The sequence below is a fragment of the Saccopteryx leptura genome, chromosome 2 (assembly GCF_036850995.1).
Source record: "Saccopteryx leptura isolate mSacLep1 chromosome 2, mSacLep1_pri_phased_curated, whole genome shotgun sequence".
NCBI lineage: Eukaryota > Metazoa > Chordata > Mammalia > Chiroptera > Emballonuridae > Saccopteryx > Saccopteryx leptura.
Genome location: NC_089504.1, coordinates 284861072 through 284875144, shown reverse-complemented (window position 1 = coordinate 284875144; position 14073 = coordinate 284861072). Strand labels below are relative to the sequence as shown.

General features: G+C 43.8%; 1 protein-coding gene across 11 annotated transcripts in view; it reads right to left on the bottom strand.

The window, feature by feature from the left end:
• Positions 1-13170, bottom strand: part of ARHGEF11 (Rho guanine nucleotide exchange factor 11) — a 125502-nt gene extending 112332 nt beyond the window's left edge. For 9 of the 11 annotated variants that reach the window (XM_066362126.1, XM_066362134.1, XM_066362130.1 and 6 more), the window contains exon 1: positions 11717-13170. In XM_066362126.1, the coding sequence (XP_066218223.1) occupies positions 11717-11748 (32 nt within the window). In that variant the 5' untranslated portion in view covers positions 11749-13170. The remainder of the gene's footprint in view (positions 1-11716) is intronic. The other 2 variants (XM_066362127.1, XM_066362137.1) reach the window with 2 other exon arrangements.
• Positions 13171-14073: the final 903 nt, after the last annotated feature.

Below are 14073 nucleotides of genomic sequence, written 5' to 3'. Positions count from 1 at the left end.
TGCCTGGATAGTCCCTCTCTCAAGCCTGGCTCTCATTTTTAGGCCTCAACTAAGAAGTCCTCTCCTCTAGGAAACCTTCTTTAATGTCTCTTTCACATGCTGCAAATGACTTCAGAGAAGAGTTTGGGGTGTGTTCATAAAACTCCTGCTTACTTTGTCTCCCTGCACAAAACCGCACTCTCCTTGAGGGCAGGGAATGCGGCTTATTGCCATGGAATCCAGAGCCCATGCCAGTGACAATTTCTTATTTGATGGATAGCATGAATATCCCTCAACTGCAGACCCTGTTCCTGTGAAACCCTAGTGGTTTCTTGCCCCTCTCCCTAGGGCTCTGAAGAGAAAAGGGTCTGTGGTTCTAGTCTCATACAAGGTCCCATTCACAAAGCTATTTACTACACTCTCTCCAGCACCTCCCCGCAGAACAACAGCAGCCTTTCTCTCCCGCAGCAGTCTCTTAGAGTCAAGCTTCTGAGGGCTGAGCTCTGGAGAATAAATAGGGCCAGCCTGGAGCAGGCAGGACAATAATAGCAGGGTGGGTCCAGTGCCCTTCACATTTCTGCAGGGAAAATCAGCCCAGAAACCAGGCCACCAATGAGGAAATCCCCCCAGCTCTGAGAAGTTGAAGAGAAGCAACCCACCAAGGCTGCTCTATCCCTAGAAGAAATAACAAGTACCCACAGACCTAGCACCCAGGAAGAACAAGGGGAATTCTTGATCTCAGTACCTGGCAGCAATGTTTAGAGTTGCTTTCTTGTAATCCCTTGGCCAGGCATGAAGGAAACTGGAAATGTCAAGAATGAGCCAGAGTTGAAGTCAGGAAACAGCTGGTAGAAATATACCTTTTCTGCCCTGGCTGGTTTGCTCAGTGGATAGAGCGTTGGCCTTGCTTGTGGACGCCCTGAGTTCAGTCCCCAGTCAGGGCACACATGAGAAGTGACCATCTATCTGCTTCTCTTTCCTCCCTCCCCCCCTTCTCTCTCCTCCCCTCTTGCAGCCAGTGGCTCAACCGGTTCCAGCATCAGCCCTGCTGCATCAGCCCTGGGCACTGAGTACAGCTCTGCAGGTCTGAGCATTGGCCTTAGGCACTGAGGATAGATATGCTGATTTAAGCATCAGCCCCAGACTCAGCCCCAGATGGGGACTGCCAGGTGGATCCTGGTTGGGGCATGTGGGAGTCTGTCTCACTATCTCCCCTCCTCTCACTTAAAAAAAAAAAAAAAGAAATATACCTTGTTTTGTTTTGTTTTGTTTTGAGAGAGAGAGACAGACAGACAGGAAGGGAGAAAGATAGGAAGCATCAACTTGAAGCTGCGTCACTTCAGTTGTTCACCAATTGCCTCTCATACATGCCCTGACCAGGGGCTCCAGCCAAGCCAGTGACCCCACTCTCAAGCTGGTGAGCCTGTGCTCAAGCTGGCAACCTCAGGGTTTCAAACCTGGGGCCTCAGCATCCCAGGTCGATGCTCCATCCACTGTGCTACCACTGGTCAGGCAGTAGAAATACGCCTTGTACAAAGAGAACTAAACAGGGAACTAGAAGGCAATCAGAAAGATGAAGAGACATCCTTTAGAACCCTGAGTAACAAGATAAAACAGAACCAACATAAAACATACAAAGAATGGAAGAGCACCAACAATTTATTTATAATAGTTTACCATGTGCTAGACATTCTATTAGAACTTTTACATAAATTATTTTATACAAACAAATAAAAGAGAAAAGTTGAATAGCTCTATGTATGTGTCAAAGGAATAGTGAATAATTAAAATATATACAGTTTGATGGTATTAACCAGAAAAGTTTTCCTTGAAGGAAATAAGACTAAAAGAGTTGGGGGAGAAAGAGAATACACACGTAAAGCGGGAAGCAGGCTAGTCTATCTAAAGCAGGGTGGCAAATGCAGTAATCAGACTTACAATTAGTGATATGTGGGGTGAATTGAGGGAGGAAGTCATGAATCCCAAGCCAGGGAGACTGGGCTGGTAACAAAAGACACTGTGGGTTTCTAGCAAAAGATTACTTTAGGATGAGATTTTATGCACCTGATTTTTAACTACTGGCCTTTGTTTGTTCCTAGAGCCATGTCTTTTAGAATCAGCATAGGCCTGCCTGACCAGGCAGTGGCACAGTGGACAGAGCGTCGGCCTGGGACACAGAGGACCCAGGTTCAAAACTCTGAGGTCTCTAGCTTGAGCATGGGCTCAGCAGCTTGAGCATGGGGTCACCAACTTGAGCGTGGAATCATAGACATGACCCCTTGGTCGCTGGCTTGAAGCTCAAAGTTGCCGGCTTGAGCAAGGGGGTCACTGGCTCAGCTGGAGTCCCCCAGTCAAAGCACATATGTGAAAGCAATCAATGAACAATTAAAGTACCTCAACAATAAGTTTATGCTTTTCATCTCTCTCCTTTCCTGTCTGTGTGTCCCTGTCTATCCCTCTCTCTCTTTCCAAAAAAAAAAAAAAAAAAGAGTCCACACAGGTCTGAGCACCCAAACACAGCTTGCTCTTCCATTGGCAGCTGAGAAAAGGTCAAGCCAATCTGGAGTCCTTGCCAAACTAAATGCCTTAAAAACACTCACCATATGTTTGGCAGTGTAGAATTCACAAAACACTTTTCTGCAAATCATTCTGATCACAGTTTGTGGCTGAGCTGGGGCTCCCGTAATGACCTCACTCCATATCCTATACTCTAAAACTGTGCTACTAAGATGGTTTCTGCAGACGTATCCCTTCAATCTTGGAGTTTGATCTGCTATGTGAAATTGAGGAATGATTCATTAATCAGAATCCAACAAATATATGCTAATCTCCTCAAATCATGACCAAAATTCCTAAGGGATCCCCCAGAACTCATTCTCCTCTCCCTCCCTTTATAAAGCTGCACTGAGAATACTAAAACTATTTTGTAAAAATGGCCTAACTTAGGGGTCTTGGCAAATTAAATACTATTTGATATGTTGTATTCAGAGAATTGCTGGATATCATGCGAGACAAAGTGCCTTTTTTTCTTTTTAGACTTTATTTATTCATTTTTGGAGAGAGAGAGAGAGAAGGGGGGAGGAGCAGGAAGCATCAACTCCCACATGTGCCTTGACCAGGCAAGCTCAGGATTTCGAACCTGTGACCTTAGCGTTCCAGGTCAAGCTTTATCTACTGAGCTACCACAGGTCAGGCAACAAAGTGACTTTTTAATGATGGTCGTATTCTCTCTAGCAATAGTACTAACCTTCTCATCAGTCAGTCTCAGCAACTTGAGAATCAAATTTGATTCAGCCTTAACATACCTTGCTGGTTTTCCTTCCAAAATGCCTTTCAAATCCTGCCCCTCTTCTTTTTTCCCACATTATCTTTTGCAAAGTTTGCTGCAAAAACTCCTTGCTGGCCTTCTTCATATGTACATACTAACATCAGAATTCTCCCTTTAAACATGATTTTATAACATAAAAATCTATATATTGCATAAGCCTCACTAGTTCCCTTTTTCTTACCACGTCCAGTCTGAATAGCTTTATTCCTTTCTATATGTTGACAACATAATTTCTCTCTGCTATACAGAGACCAACAATCATAAAATCCTGAGACCACTCCATGTTAGGTTCTACCTCAGAAACTCTGCTTATGTTGTTCCCCTTGTCTGAAATGCCTCCTCTCTCTTTTCCATTTAATAATTCCTAACTACCTCTCCCCTGGCTATTCTCATGAGCACCAACTTTCTTCTCTTTTCAAAATACACCTTTTTGGTATTATGTACTATCTTTTTATTGTTTTGTGAATAACATTTCCCAGCAAGAATGTAAGCTCCACATTCTTGCAAATTCTCTCCCAGAACACCAAGAACTGAGCTATTTGATAAATATTTGCTGTCCAACCAACTGACTGCAAGTGCCACAGACCATAGGTCATCACTTGGATGGTTGCTAGATCAGTTCAGTTTCCCTGTGATCTGATGCCAGGTCATGATTGTTGAGACTATAGATTCCATCACACCAGTTTATAGTAGCTTAAAATATTGGATGAGAAAGTACTGGAAATCAAGACTCTGAAATCACTTCACCCTACCTTTTCAAGGCCCTTTTCTCACTAAGACATGAAGTGCTGTTCTTTAAAATGAGGAAAATCTTTAAAAAAATCAATGGGGGCTATACTGAAATCAGAATAAAAAGACATAAAATGGACTCAAATTGTAGCAAAGGAAAGTTTGGTATCCAAAAGAATTTATAATTATTAAACTCATGGAAACATCTTCCACAAAACACCACTGAAAATGGGCGAGACCTCAACTATCCTAAGTAGCTCAAGAGAAATCCTATTTGGAGTCAGGAGGAAAGGGCAAGGTGATTCCCTAAAACTTCTGTGATTTCCCCCTCAAATCTGTCCAACTGTTTTAGGACCACAAATCTGGGTGTTCTTCCAGACCTTGAAAACAAAACACCTTCCAAATCCTACTCCGTGTCTATTAGGGGCTACAGACTGCCAGCATCTCCCCACATTTCCACCTCACTGTACTTCCACTTTCTTCTCTCATTTCATCAGACAGCTCTGTTCCTCGGTCTTTTCAAACTTTCATTTTCACTGGTTTTTGGGAAGACCAGATAAGAATTGCTGGGGGGGAAAGTCCTGCTCACTGAGAGAAAGAAAACAAGGCCTTACGTTTCCAGAGGCTCAAAGAATCTAATAGCTAGATGGAATCAAATCTTAAAAGTCGGCTAGCCTAATTCACTCATAGTGCCATATTTCCCCATGTATAAAATGCTCCCATGTATAAGATGTACCTTAATTTGAGGGCTCAAAATTTGAAAGAAAAAGTATTACATAAAGTTATTGAACTCAAGTTTTATCCATCATAAAATTCATACAACGCCTCATCACTGTCAAAACTCCCATTCATTAGCTTGTCCTCATCTGTGTCTGATGACAAATCACTGTCTTCATATATTGCCTCGTCTCAGTTCCATCTATGGCATTTGAAATGCCACAACCACTGTATAAGACACACCCAGTTTTTAGACCCCAAATTTTTGGGGAACGTGTGCGTCTTATACATGGGGAAATATGGTAACACAGATGCTGGTGTTCTTCCCTCAGAACTCCAAACCTCTTTTCACAGAAGATCTAACATGACATTTAATAAAGTAATGATACTTTTTCTTCTTCTGAGATCAGACTCTCCAACTTCTTTTCGTCCTGCTCACTCCCATGGAGCAAAAGCGTGACCCTGAATGCCACTAGCAGGTCTATGCTTCAGCTTTTTCCTAATACAGTGATGGAGAAAAGGGTTTCCAAACCACATGATAAATCTTGGAGTTAAATTTTAAAACCAGTGAAATGGGGTTTTAAAGGCAATGTCACTATGAAGATGTGAAGTAGATTCAGTCAATACAGATTAAAATCACTCCTTTTTACATTTTATGAAACTGTACAGTTAACAAAGCCTTTTCATACACAGAAATCAGAACCCCATACCGTTAAGCAGTAAGTGATACTACCCAAGTTTCCAAACTCTATTACATGGAGGAGGTTATGAGTTTCCAGAATGCCTTTGTCTTTATACTAATTTTGGGATTAGCTATGTGCTCTTCAGAGTTTGTTTCTTTTTATTATTAACTCTTATTGTCATTTAACTTTTCGTATTCTCTGTCTATTCTAAATGGGAAGACAGAGACTATCTGAGAGTACTTAGACCATTAAAAAAAAACAAAAACCAGGCCCTGGCCAATTGACTCAGCGGCAGAGCATCAGTTCGGCGTGTGAAAGTCCCAGGTTGGATTCTCGGTCAGGGCACACAGGAGAAGCAACGATTTGCTTCCCTACCCCTCTTTCACTCTCTTGCTCTCTTTCTTCCCTTCCCACAGCCCTGCCTCAAACGGTTTGAGCATTTTGACCCCAGGCGCTGAGGATGGCTCCATGGCTTCGCCTCAGGCACTAAAATGGCTCAGTTGCTGAGTTACAGAGCAGTGGCCACAGATGGACAGAGCACTGCTGGGTGGATTCGGTCAGGGTGCATGCGGGAGTCTGTCTCTGCCTCCCTGCCTCTCACTTAATAAAAAAAAACAAAACAACAGCAACAAATAAATTTGTTAATCAAAGGGTGCTCTTTCAAAAATGTTTTTGAGCATCTAAAATTAAGCTTACTTAGCCTGCTCCTGCTCATAATGGTGATGAAATGCTTCATCTGCAAATCCTCTGCCATCTCTCATCTCACCCCTAAATAGGACAAGAACAGATTTTGGAGAGGATGCAGAATAGTAAGGGGACTTACTATTTGTAGCTCTGAATACCTGTCACTTTTCTGGGAGGCCAGATTTCTAAACTAGGTAGAAACTCAGCTGAATATCTGGTGATTTCTTGGTTCTAAGGCTCAATAAAAACCTGAAGCTGAGATGGAAAATATTCCAGGAACCACTTCCCACCCTCTTCTCAGATAAGTCATACCCTTGGCCTCAGCCACAAACCTTCTGCTCACCCTGAAGGCTCTTTCCTAGGATGGGTCTATCTACCATTCCCCTCCCTCTTCTCTTTCCTCCTCCTCCCTCCTCCACAAACCTTATAGAGATTTTGCCTCTTCTAGAAAGAAAGGCCAGGCTGGGGAAAGGTTACATTTAATCTCATATCCCTGATAAGGAACAGTTGCTGGGTCTGAATTTATTGAATTAGGAAAAGTCATATGCTTCTAAAACAAGGAATGTCCAGAGATCACAAAACAAATCCTTTCTATCCTAATCTAAGGGAGCCAAGGTAGCTGAAACTTCCACCAAAATTTCTGGGAAGGAGATTCAATAACCTCTTCTCATATTCTTCTAGTATTATCACCCAACCTTTTCCATTGGAAAAGGATTCCTTCTTTCTAACCTCATGAATTTATGTAACAAAAATCCTGTTCACTCTGGTTAAATTCTCCAAAACAATGAAAAGACCTTTCAGTTACTCTTAATTTGTTTTGGGCTACTTTAAAAAGTAGTGCATGAAGTTAAATCAAATCCATGTGTTTACCACCTAAAATTTATATACAGTTTTATAGTTTAGAAAGCAATTTGAAATATATTATCTTATTTGATTTGCTCCTTTCAACAGCCCCATGAGAGAGATGCAGTAAATGTTATAATTCTCAAATGACACACTTTTTTGTGAAAATGTTTATGAACTGGGAAGCATTTCATATAAATGAGTTATTGCTTTACATATGAGGAAACTCGAGAAATCATGTAACTTGCCCAAGGTCACATAGTTAAGAAGAATGCCAGGGCTCAAATCATGAACTCTTGGCTTAAATCTAGCACTTCTCTGCTTTGGTCCTTACATGAACTAACAAACTCTTCACAGAGAAAAGCTATTTTATAGATGCAAATTTTAACCCCATTTGGCCATCTCAAAACATTTGCCATGGAGAATGAGGCAAATGGATATATATGACTTAGCAAAACTCATTACCATTCCTGTAAAAATAATTCAGTATCAATATCTCTGCTTGTAACATCAAACACATTTTTAGAAACTCTAGAGAAGAATACATATTGGTAATATTTTGCTCATGGTCAAAAACTGAAAGGAACACAAATAGCTATAATTTAGCAACCCATTTTTCAGTAACAACTGATTTACACTAATAAAGATTAGCTCTGGCCGGTTAGCTCAGTTGGTTAGAGTGCGGTACCCAACATGCCAAGGTTGCAGGTTTGATCCCAGGTCAGGGCACATACAAGAATCAACCAATGAATGAATAAATAAGTGGAACAACAAATCAATGTTTCTCTCTTGTTCTAAAATCAATTTTTAAAATCCTAAAATATAGTCTGACTTGTGCTGGCACAATGAATTAAGTGTCAACATGGAACGTTAAGGTTCTGGTTCAAAACCCTGGGCTTGCCCTGTCAAGGCACATACCTGCTCCTCCCCCACCACCTCTCTCTCTCTCTCTCTCTCTCTCTCTCTCTCTCAAGTCAATAAATAAAATATTTTAAGAAAATCCTAAAAGATAAAAAATTAGTTGCAAATACTTCACGTTACTTGGACCCAGGAACCATTCCCCAAAGGCAGTTCAACACTGCTAAATAAATATTCCAAAGGCCTCTTTACTTGGAACCACAATCTCTCTCCACAGAAATCACCTCCATCACGTTGCTTACCTCCTATGAAATACACATCCCCTAGACAGCCTTCTCTAATTGACCTTACTTTAACTATGCTTAAAATTAATACATTAATGTTGAAAAATCTGAAATGGAAGAACTTGCATTTGCTGACATGCTCATTCATTCTAACACATACTTGTCAATATTTATTAGAACACTTACCCTACAGGTGCTCAGCTAGGCATGCATGCAGGATATACCTGAGCAAACCAAACACAGTCCTTGCTTTTATGGAACTTATAGTCTAGTGCTGCTTTTAAGTGGTTTTTAGGAGTATTAGACCTTTCCTATTTCCCCAATTAGATTGTATGTTCTTTGTGAGCAAGAACTGCATTCCTTAATTTTCTAAATCATTCTGATAGCACCTTGCACTAGGCTCTCTATACAACAAACTGATAAGCTAAAAAAGTATCTTTGACTCCATAAGCGAGGGAATTTCCTTCTACCCAATTCCTCCAGTATGCTGTATGATTGTGAATTATTTACTTATTTATTTGTCCAGTACAAATAAGTCTTTATTTATTCATTTTATTTTCCCAAGGGAAGAAAAAGCGTAAGCATTTATGTTACAAATGGAAGTAACCAGCACAGCAAAATCAACCATCAAATAAACCTTCCCCAGTACAAAAGCCCAAGGGGCTCAATCTCCTATAGTTCATAAGTGAGGGGAAGGGATCAGGGAAAGAACAGAAAGGTACATGCTTTCCTACATATTGTGAATTACTTAAAATCCACAGTCTTGAACCTGAGATGTCAAAGAGTCCAAGAGAATGTGCCTAAAGCAAAAGGGATAAGATCTAATGCAACTGGAGATACCCTGAAGGGGTCCAGGGCCCCAGAACTGGTCCTCTAATGGGGAAGTGGATGGGGTGGGAGTTGAAGTAAGGAATGCTCACACCCTGCAAAGCTGCATATGTCATAAGAAAAAATGGAGCTTTAATTATAGAAATTACAGGTGTGAGCCCCAAGGCTTAAAAAGTGCAAGGGAAACTGACCTGTGGTGGTGCAGTGGACAGAGCGTTGACCTGGATGCTAAGGTCCACTGTTCGAAACCAGGAGCTTGCCCAGTCAAGGCACATATGAGAAGCAACTACTACTTGATGCTTCCTGCTCTGTCCCCCTTCTCTCTCTCTCCCCCACCAAAATCAATCAAAAATAAATAAATAAATAGTGCAAGGGAATGCTGAAGAGCACCTTACCCTACTACCAAATAGAGAATGAAACAGTGTCCCCTAAATAGGACCAGTATACAAACCTATTTAGACAGAGTGGGGCCATAAAAAGAGGCATGGATTCAGATTCAGAAGACCTGTGTTTGAGTTCAGATTCTGCAGCTAGTCAGGGAAGATAGACCTGGCAAGTCAGGTATCCTCTCTGAGCCTCCATTACCCTTTCTGTAAAATGGGAATAATAACCTCTGATTTGTCTGCCTCACAGAAATATTGTGAGACTCAACTGTTCCTATGACAGCACCTAAGAAAATGTTCTGTGCTTTACAAATCCCGAGAAGACAGTGAGGATATACAAACTCTGAGGAGCATCTCACATCAGTCCAGGAAACTTTACTGCCTCCTTCTTCATCCCCCAACAGCTGGTTTTCCATTAATTCAGAAAAACAGCCTGACCTGCGGTGGCCCAGTGGACAAAGCATGGACCTGGAATGCTGAGGTCGCCGGTTCAAAACCCTGGACTTGCCCGGCCAAGGCACATATAGGAGTTGATGCTTCCTGCTCCTACCCCCTTCTTTCTCTCTCTCTCTCTCTCCCCTCTCTCTAAAAATGAATATATAAAATCTAAAAAAAAAAAAAAAAAGATATCTCATAAAAACAGTCCACCCAAATCTCAAAAATGCAAGTGCATGCATTATTCCATACGTAGGTGGGACATAAAAGTGAGACTAAGAGACATTGATAAGAGTGTGGTGGTTGGGGGGGGGGGGGGGAGAGGGAAAGGGGGAGGGGGAGGGGCACAAAGAAAACTAGATAGAAGGTGACAGAGGACAATCTGACTTTGGTGATGGGTATGCAACATAACTGAACGACAAGATAACCTGGACATGTTATCTTTGAATATATGTATCCTGATTTATTGATGTCGCCCCATTAAAAAAATAAAATTATTAAAAAAAATGCAAGTGCACTAATTTCTAACCTTCAGAGGATGAAAAGGGCAGCATGTAAACCATTTCAACTCCCTGCCTTGACATGCCTCAGTGTTTGCTTTACAAGAGTCAAACTATAGAGAAGCCAACAGAAAGGTCAAGGATGGAGGTTCGAACCAGCCACATACACTTTCTACTCTTTGAAACTCTTCCTTTCCACTGTCAAGTTAGGTCCCACTATTTGGAGACTGCTAAACTAAACTAAACAGGACTCTGAGGCAATAGGGGTTACTGTTTGGGAGAGAGAAATTATATGCATTTTAGGACGCATTCCATAGCCAAAAAGATCTTATTATTAGCATGCATTATCAAAGGTAAACTGGACCCGAAGAAAGCAATTACTGCCTTGCAAACAGTATTCCCTATCTCTTCAATAATAATTTTTCCAGGCCCAGTCCTTCCATTTACTCGTTCAGCCCTACATCCTGTTAGGGTGTATGTGCAGTTCCCACAGAACAGCTCTCAAGATTCTCAAAGAAGAAGGTTGGGAGGAAGGGAAGGAGGGAAAACGCAGACACCTTACAAGGTTGTAAACTGTACTGTACTGTTATAAGTGATGGGGAGGCTGAACAGACTCTGGGGGTGGGGGAGGGGCATCCTGTGCTCAGATTCTATGGGCCAGTGCATCTATCCATCAGGCTTAAGGGCCCAAAACAACTCCTTCCAGCGCTAGGCAGAGGTAAGACTGATTTCGGAGTCAAGCTTATTAAAAACGCCTTGGAAGATTAAATCTAGAGCGTAACCTTGGCAGGTCTGAAGTTAAACCCTAACCTTGGAGAGGAAAGAACTGTAACGTGACACATTCATTTGGGGACTATTAGCCTCTGGTAAAACAACAACAAAATCCAGCCCTGTAGGGGTGCAAAGGGTGTTTCTGTCCCATCATTTAGGCCAAGAACATCCTTCTCATTCTAGAAATTGGATCCAGCCCATCACCAAACCCCACCGTTCCACAACAACCAGACCAGTAAAGGCCCACACCCCGCTCAGGGCCCTTTCCCAGCTCCAACACCTAAAGCTAGTCCCAATCCACCCTTGCAGACTCAAGTACCCAGGCTTTCACTCACTTCCTATCCTCTAAGCTGGCATGTTAGGGACTGAAATTTGGCCTCTAGTCTGGCAAAAGTCAAAATTGGCATTTGCACCTCTCTTCCGACTCCCGGCTTCACTTTTGATTGCTTGCATTAAAACAAACAAATAAACAAACAACAAACCACTGAGCCAGATATTTTGAATATGGACACACAGGGAAGATAACATACACGCCCAGACAGTCCCTAGAGACCAATGCATGCTCCTACCCCACCATTCCCAGACCTTTCTTTTGCAACCTTTTATCACAATGCAACACCCTCCCTCCCTCCCTTCGTCCCTCCCTCCCAGTCTTTCCCTAAGTGTTGAAAAATCACATTATTGGCAAACCTACCTGTCTATACTCTGGGGTAACCTTACACTCATGGTTTCTCGGAGTCTCCACAGTTTCAGAATCCTGTAGTTTTGAAGTCTTGATCAGGACTGAATCCTTGCAATTTTTAAGAAAGGTGAGAGGAGGGCCTCCCAACTTGAAGACTGACTCCTTTTTCCTCCAGCTCTCAGGACCCTAGTAACTGAAGTTCCATTCTACTTTACCAGGTAACATAGTCTGCTTTTTCAGCCCCCTTCCCCCCACCCCCCTCCTAAAAAAAATATGAAAGAAAAAGAGGAAAAACTATGACCTTAGAAACCAAAAACCCAACCACAAATCTCTTCAAGGTTAGGGGCTAAAAAACGAAACAGAAAGAATATGCCCTCAAAATATCAGTCTTACTGAAAAATACAGATAAAAATCATCCTTTTAATCCAATTTTCCCAGCTGTCCTTGTTGGTAAAAAAGAGCCTCAAGCTCCAAAGGGGGAAAAATTCTGTTCTTCAATGCTTAAAACGACGACAGACACATTTGAGGGAAGAAAGAAAAGGATAAATAAATCCAAATTGGCACTTAACAAAAAAAAATCTTCCAGCTGATTTGCACAGTAAAAAGAAAAAATTCAACCATACAATAGTATGTAAACAAAAGCACTCCTTCCAAGTCCAGTACAAACCTGGGAACCAAAATTATGATTAAAAAACAAAAAAGGTTTTATGTTAAAGATTTGGAAATTCTTAAATGAGCCAATCGCACCAGAAAAAAATAAAAAATCAAAGAACACCTGAAATGCAATGCGTTTTACCTTTAAAATGGTAGCAATAACCACAAACCAGAGAAAATCTCTGAAAATTTCCTTTTCTTTTAAACTTGCAGGTTTCCTTCCCCAGTCAGCCTGATTCTCAGACCCAGCCTAGGTACGGCCTTTTTCTGAAAGACATTCCCTGAGTTAGTTCTGCTGTTTTGCTTGTCCACATCCAGGCTCCGAAATTTTCTGTTGCCTCGGCCTCCATGAAACAGATTTCGCTTCCTCCCGTTCCCCCTTCGCTCCTTCTCTCCGGGCCTGAACAACCGCTCCCTTATAATGAGGAGTTTGGATAATTATTGTGGATTTGAGTTCGGGTGGGATTTTCCTCCACACCAGCCTCCTGGTAAATCCGATCGCCTGCTTCTTTCCCGGCCTCTCTTTTTATTCCTCCCTCGTCTGATCGCGCAGGACCGCCGGCGGCCTCCCGCTCCGGCCGCGCTCGCCCCGCGCCCGACCTTCGCGCTCCGGCCTGGGCGGTCGCGGGGCTCCAGGCTCGGGCGCAGGCCGGGAAGGCGGCGGCAAGCCGGCACGGGCGGGCGTCCGACTCCCGGCGTCGCGGCCGCGCTCGCCTCCTTCCGGGCCCCTTCCCCTTCGGCTCGCCGCTCACTCCGGCGCAGGCCCGGCCCGCCGCCCCCTCCCCGCCCTCCTCCTTCCCCACGAGCCTTTCTCCTTCCCTCGCTCCGGCGGGGGCGGGGCAGCAGGCTCCTCCTCCTCGTGGCGAGACCGCCGGCCTTTCCCCTCTCGCCGCCGCGGGTCTAGGGATGGCTGGCCGACCGCCTTCCTTTCGTTAGGTCCTGCCGTGACTCCCGCCGGCCTGTCGGCACCCCCCACGGGGCTCCCAGGGCTCTCGGCCCCGCTGTGACCCCTCGCCGCTGCGCCTGGGCCCACCTCTCTGCCGTCCCACCGTCGCCCCTCCGTCTCCGGCCCTGCCCTTCGGCGCGGCCTAGCTGGTGCGGGGCTTAAAGGGATCGACCGCTTCGGCCTGCCCCGCGACCCCGGTCCCGGTTGCGACTCCGCGCGCTAGCGCGCGCCGCTCTCGCCGCGGTCACCACGCCAGCTGCCGTCTTGCCGCTCTGCCTTGGCTGCTGTTCCCCCCCTTTACTGCCTTGTGCTCAGGCCCCGACCTTTGTCCCAGCCCCCCACCCTACCCTTGCTGGGTTCCAGTCCCACCCCACCCCCCGCCACGTTCCAGGTTTTACCTCTGCGTTCACCAGCATCACCGTGCTCTCCCACCGCCGCTGCTCACCCTGTTTCCACATCCTTTTTTTTTTCATCTTATTTTTCAAAAATTTCTAGTGGCCTCCTTCCTAGGTGTCAGGAGCTCCAGGAGCTCTTTTTGAGCGTTTCCTCCCATTTTGGGGGCCCTCCCCACTCCTAACACCCATGGGCATTGGGGAAAAGAGACCCTTGGCTTGCTTTGTTTGGGCATCTTAATACAGGGCTGTGTCAACTGTTTTTTTTGTGTTTTTTTGTTTTTTTTACGAGACAGAGAGGGGATAGACAGGAACGGAGAGAAATGAGAAGCATCAATTATCAGTTTTTCCTTGCAACATTGTTCATTGATTGCTTT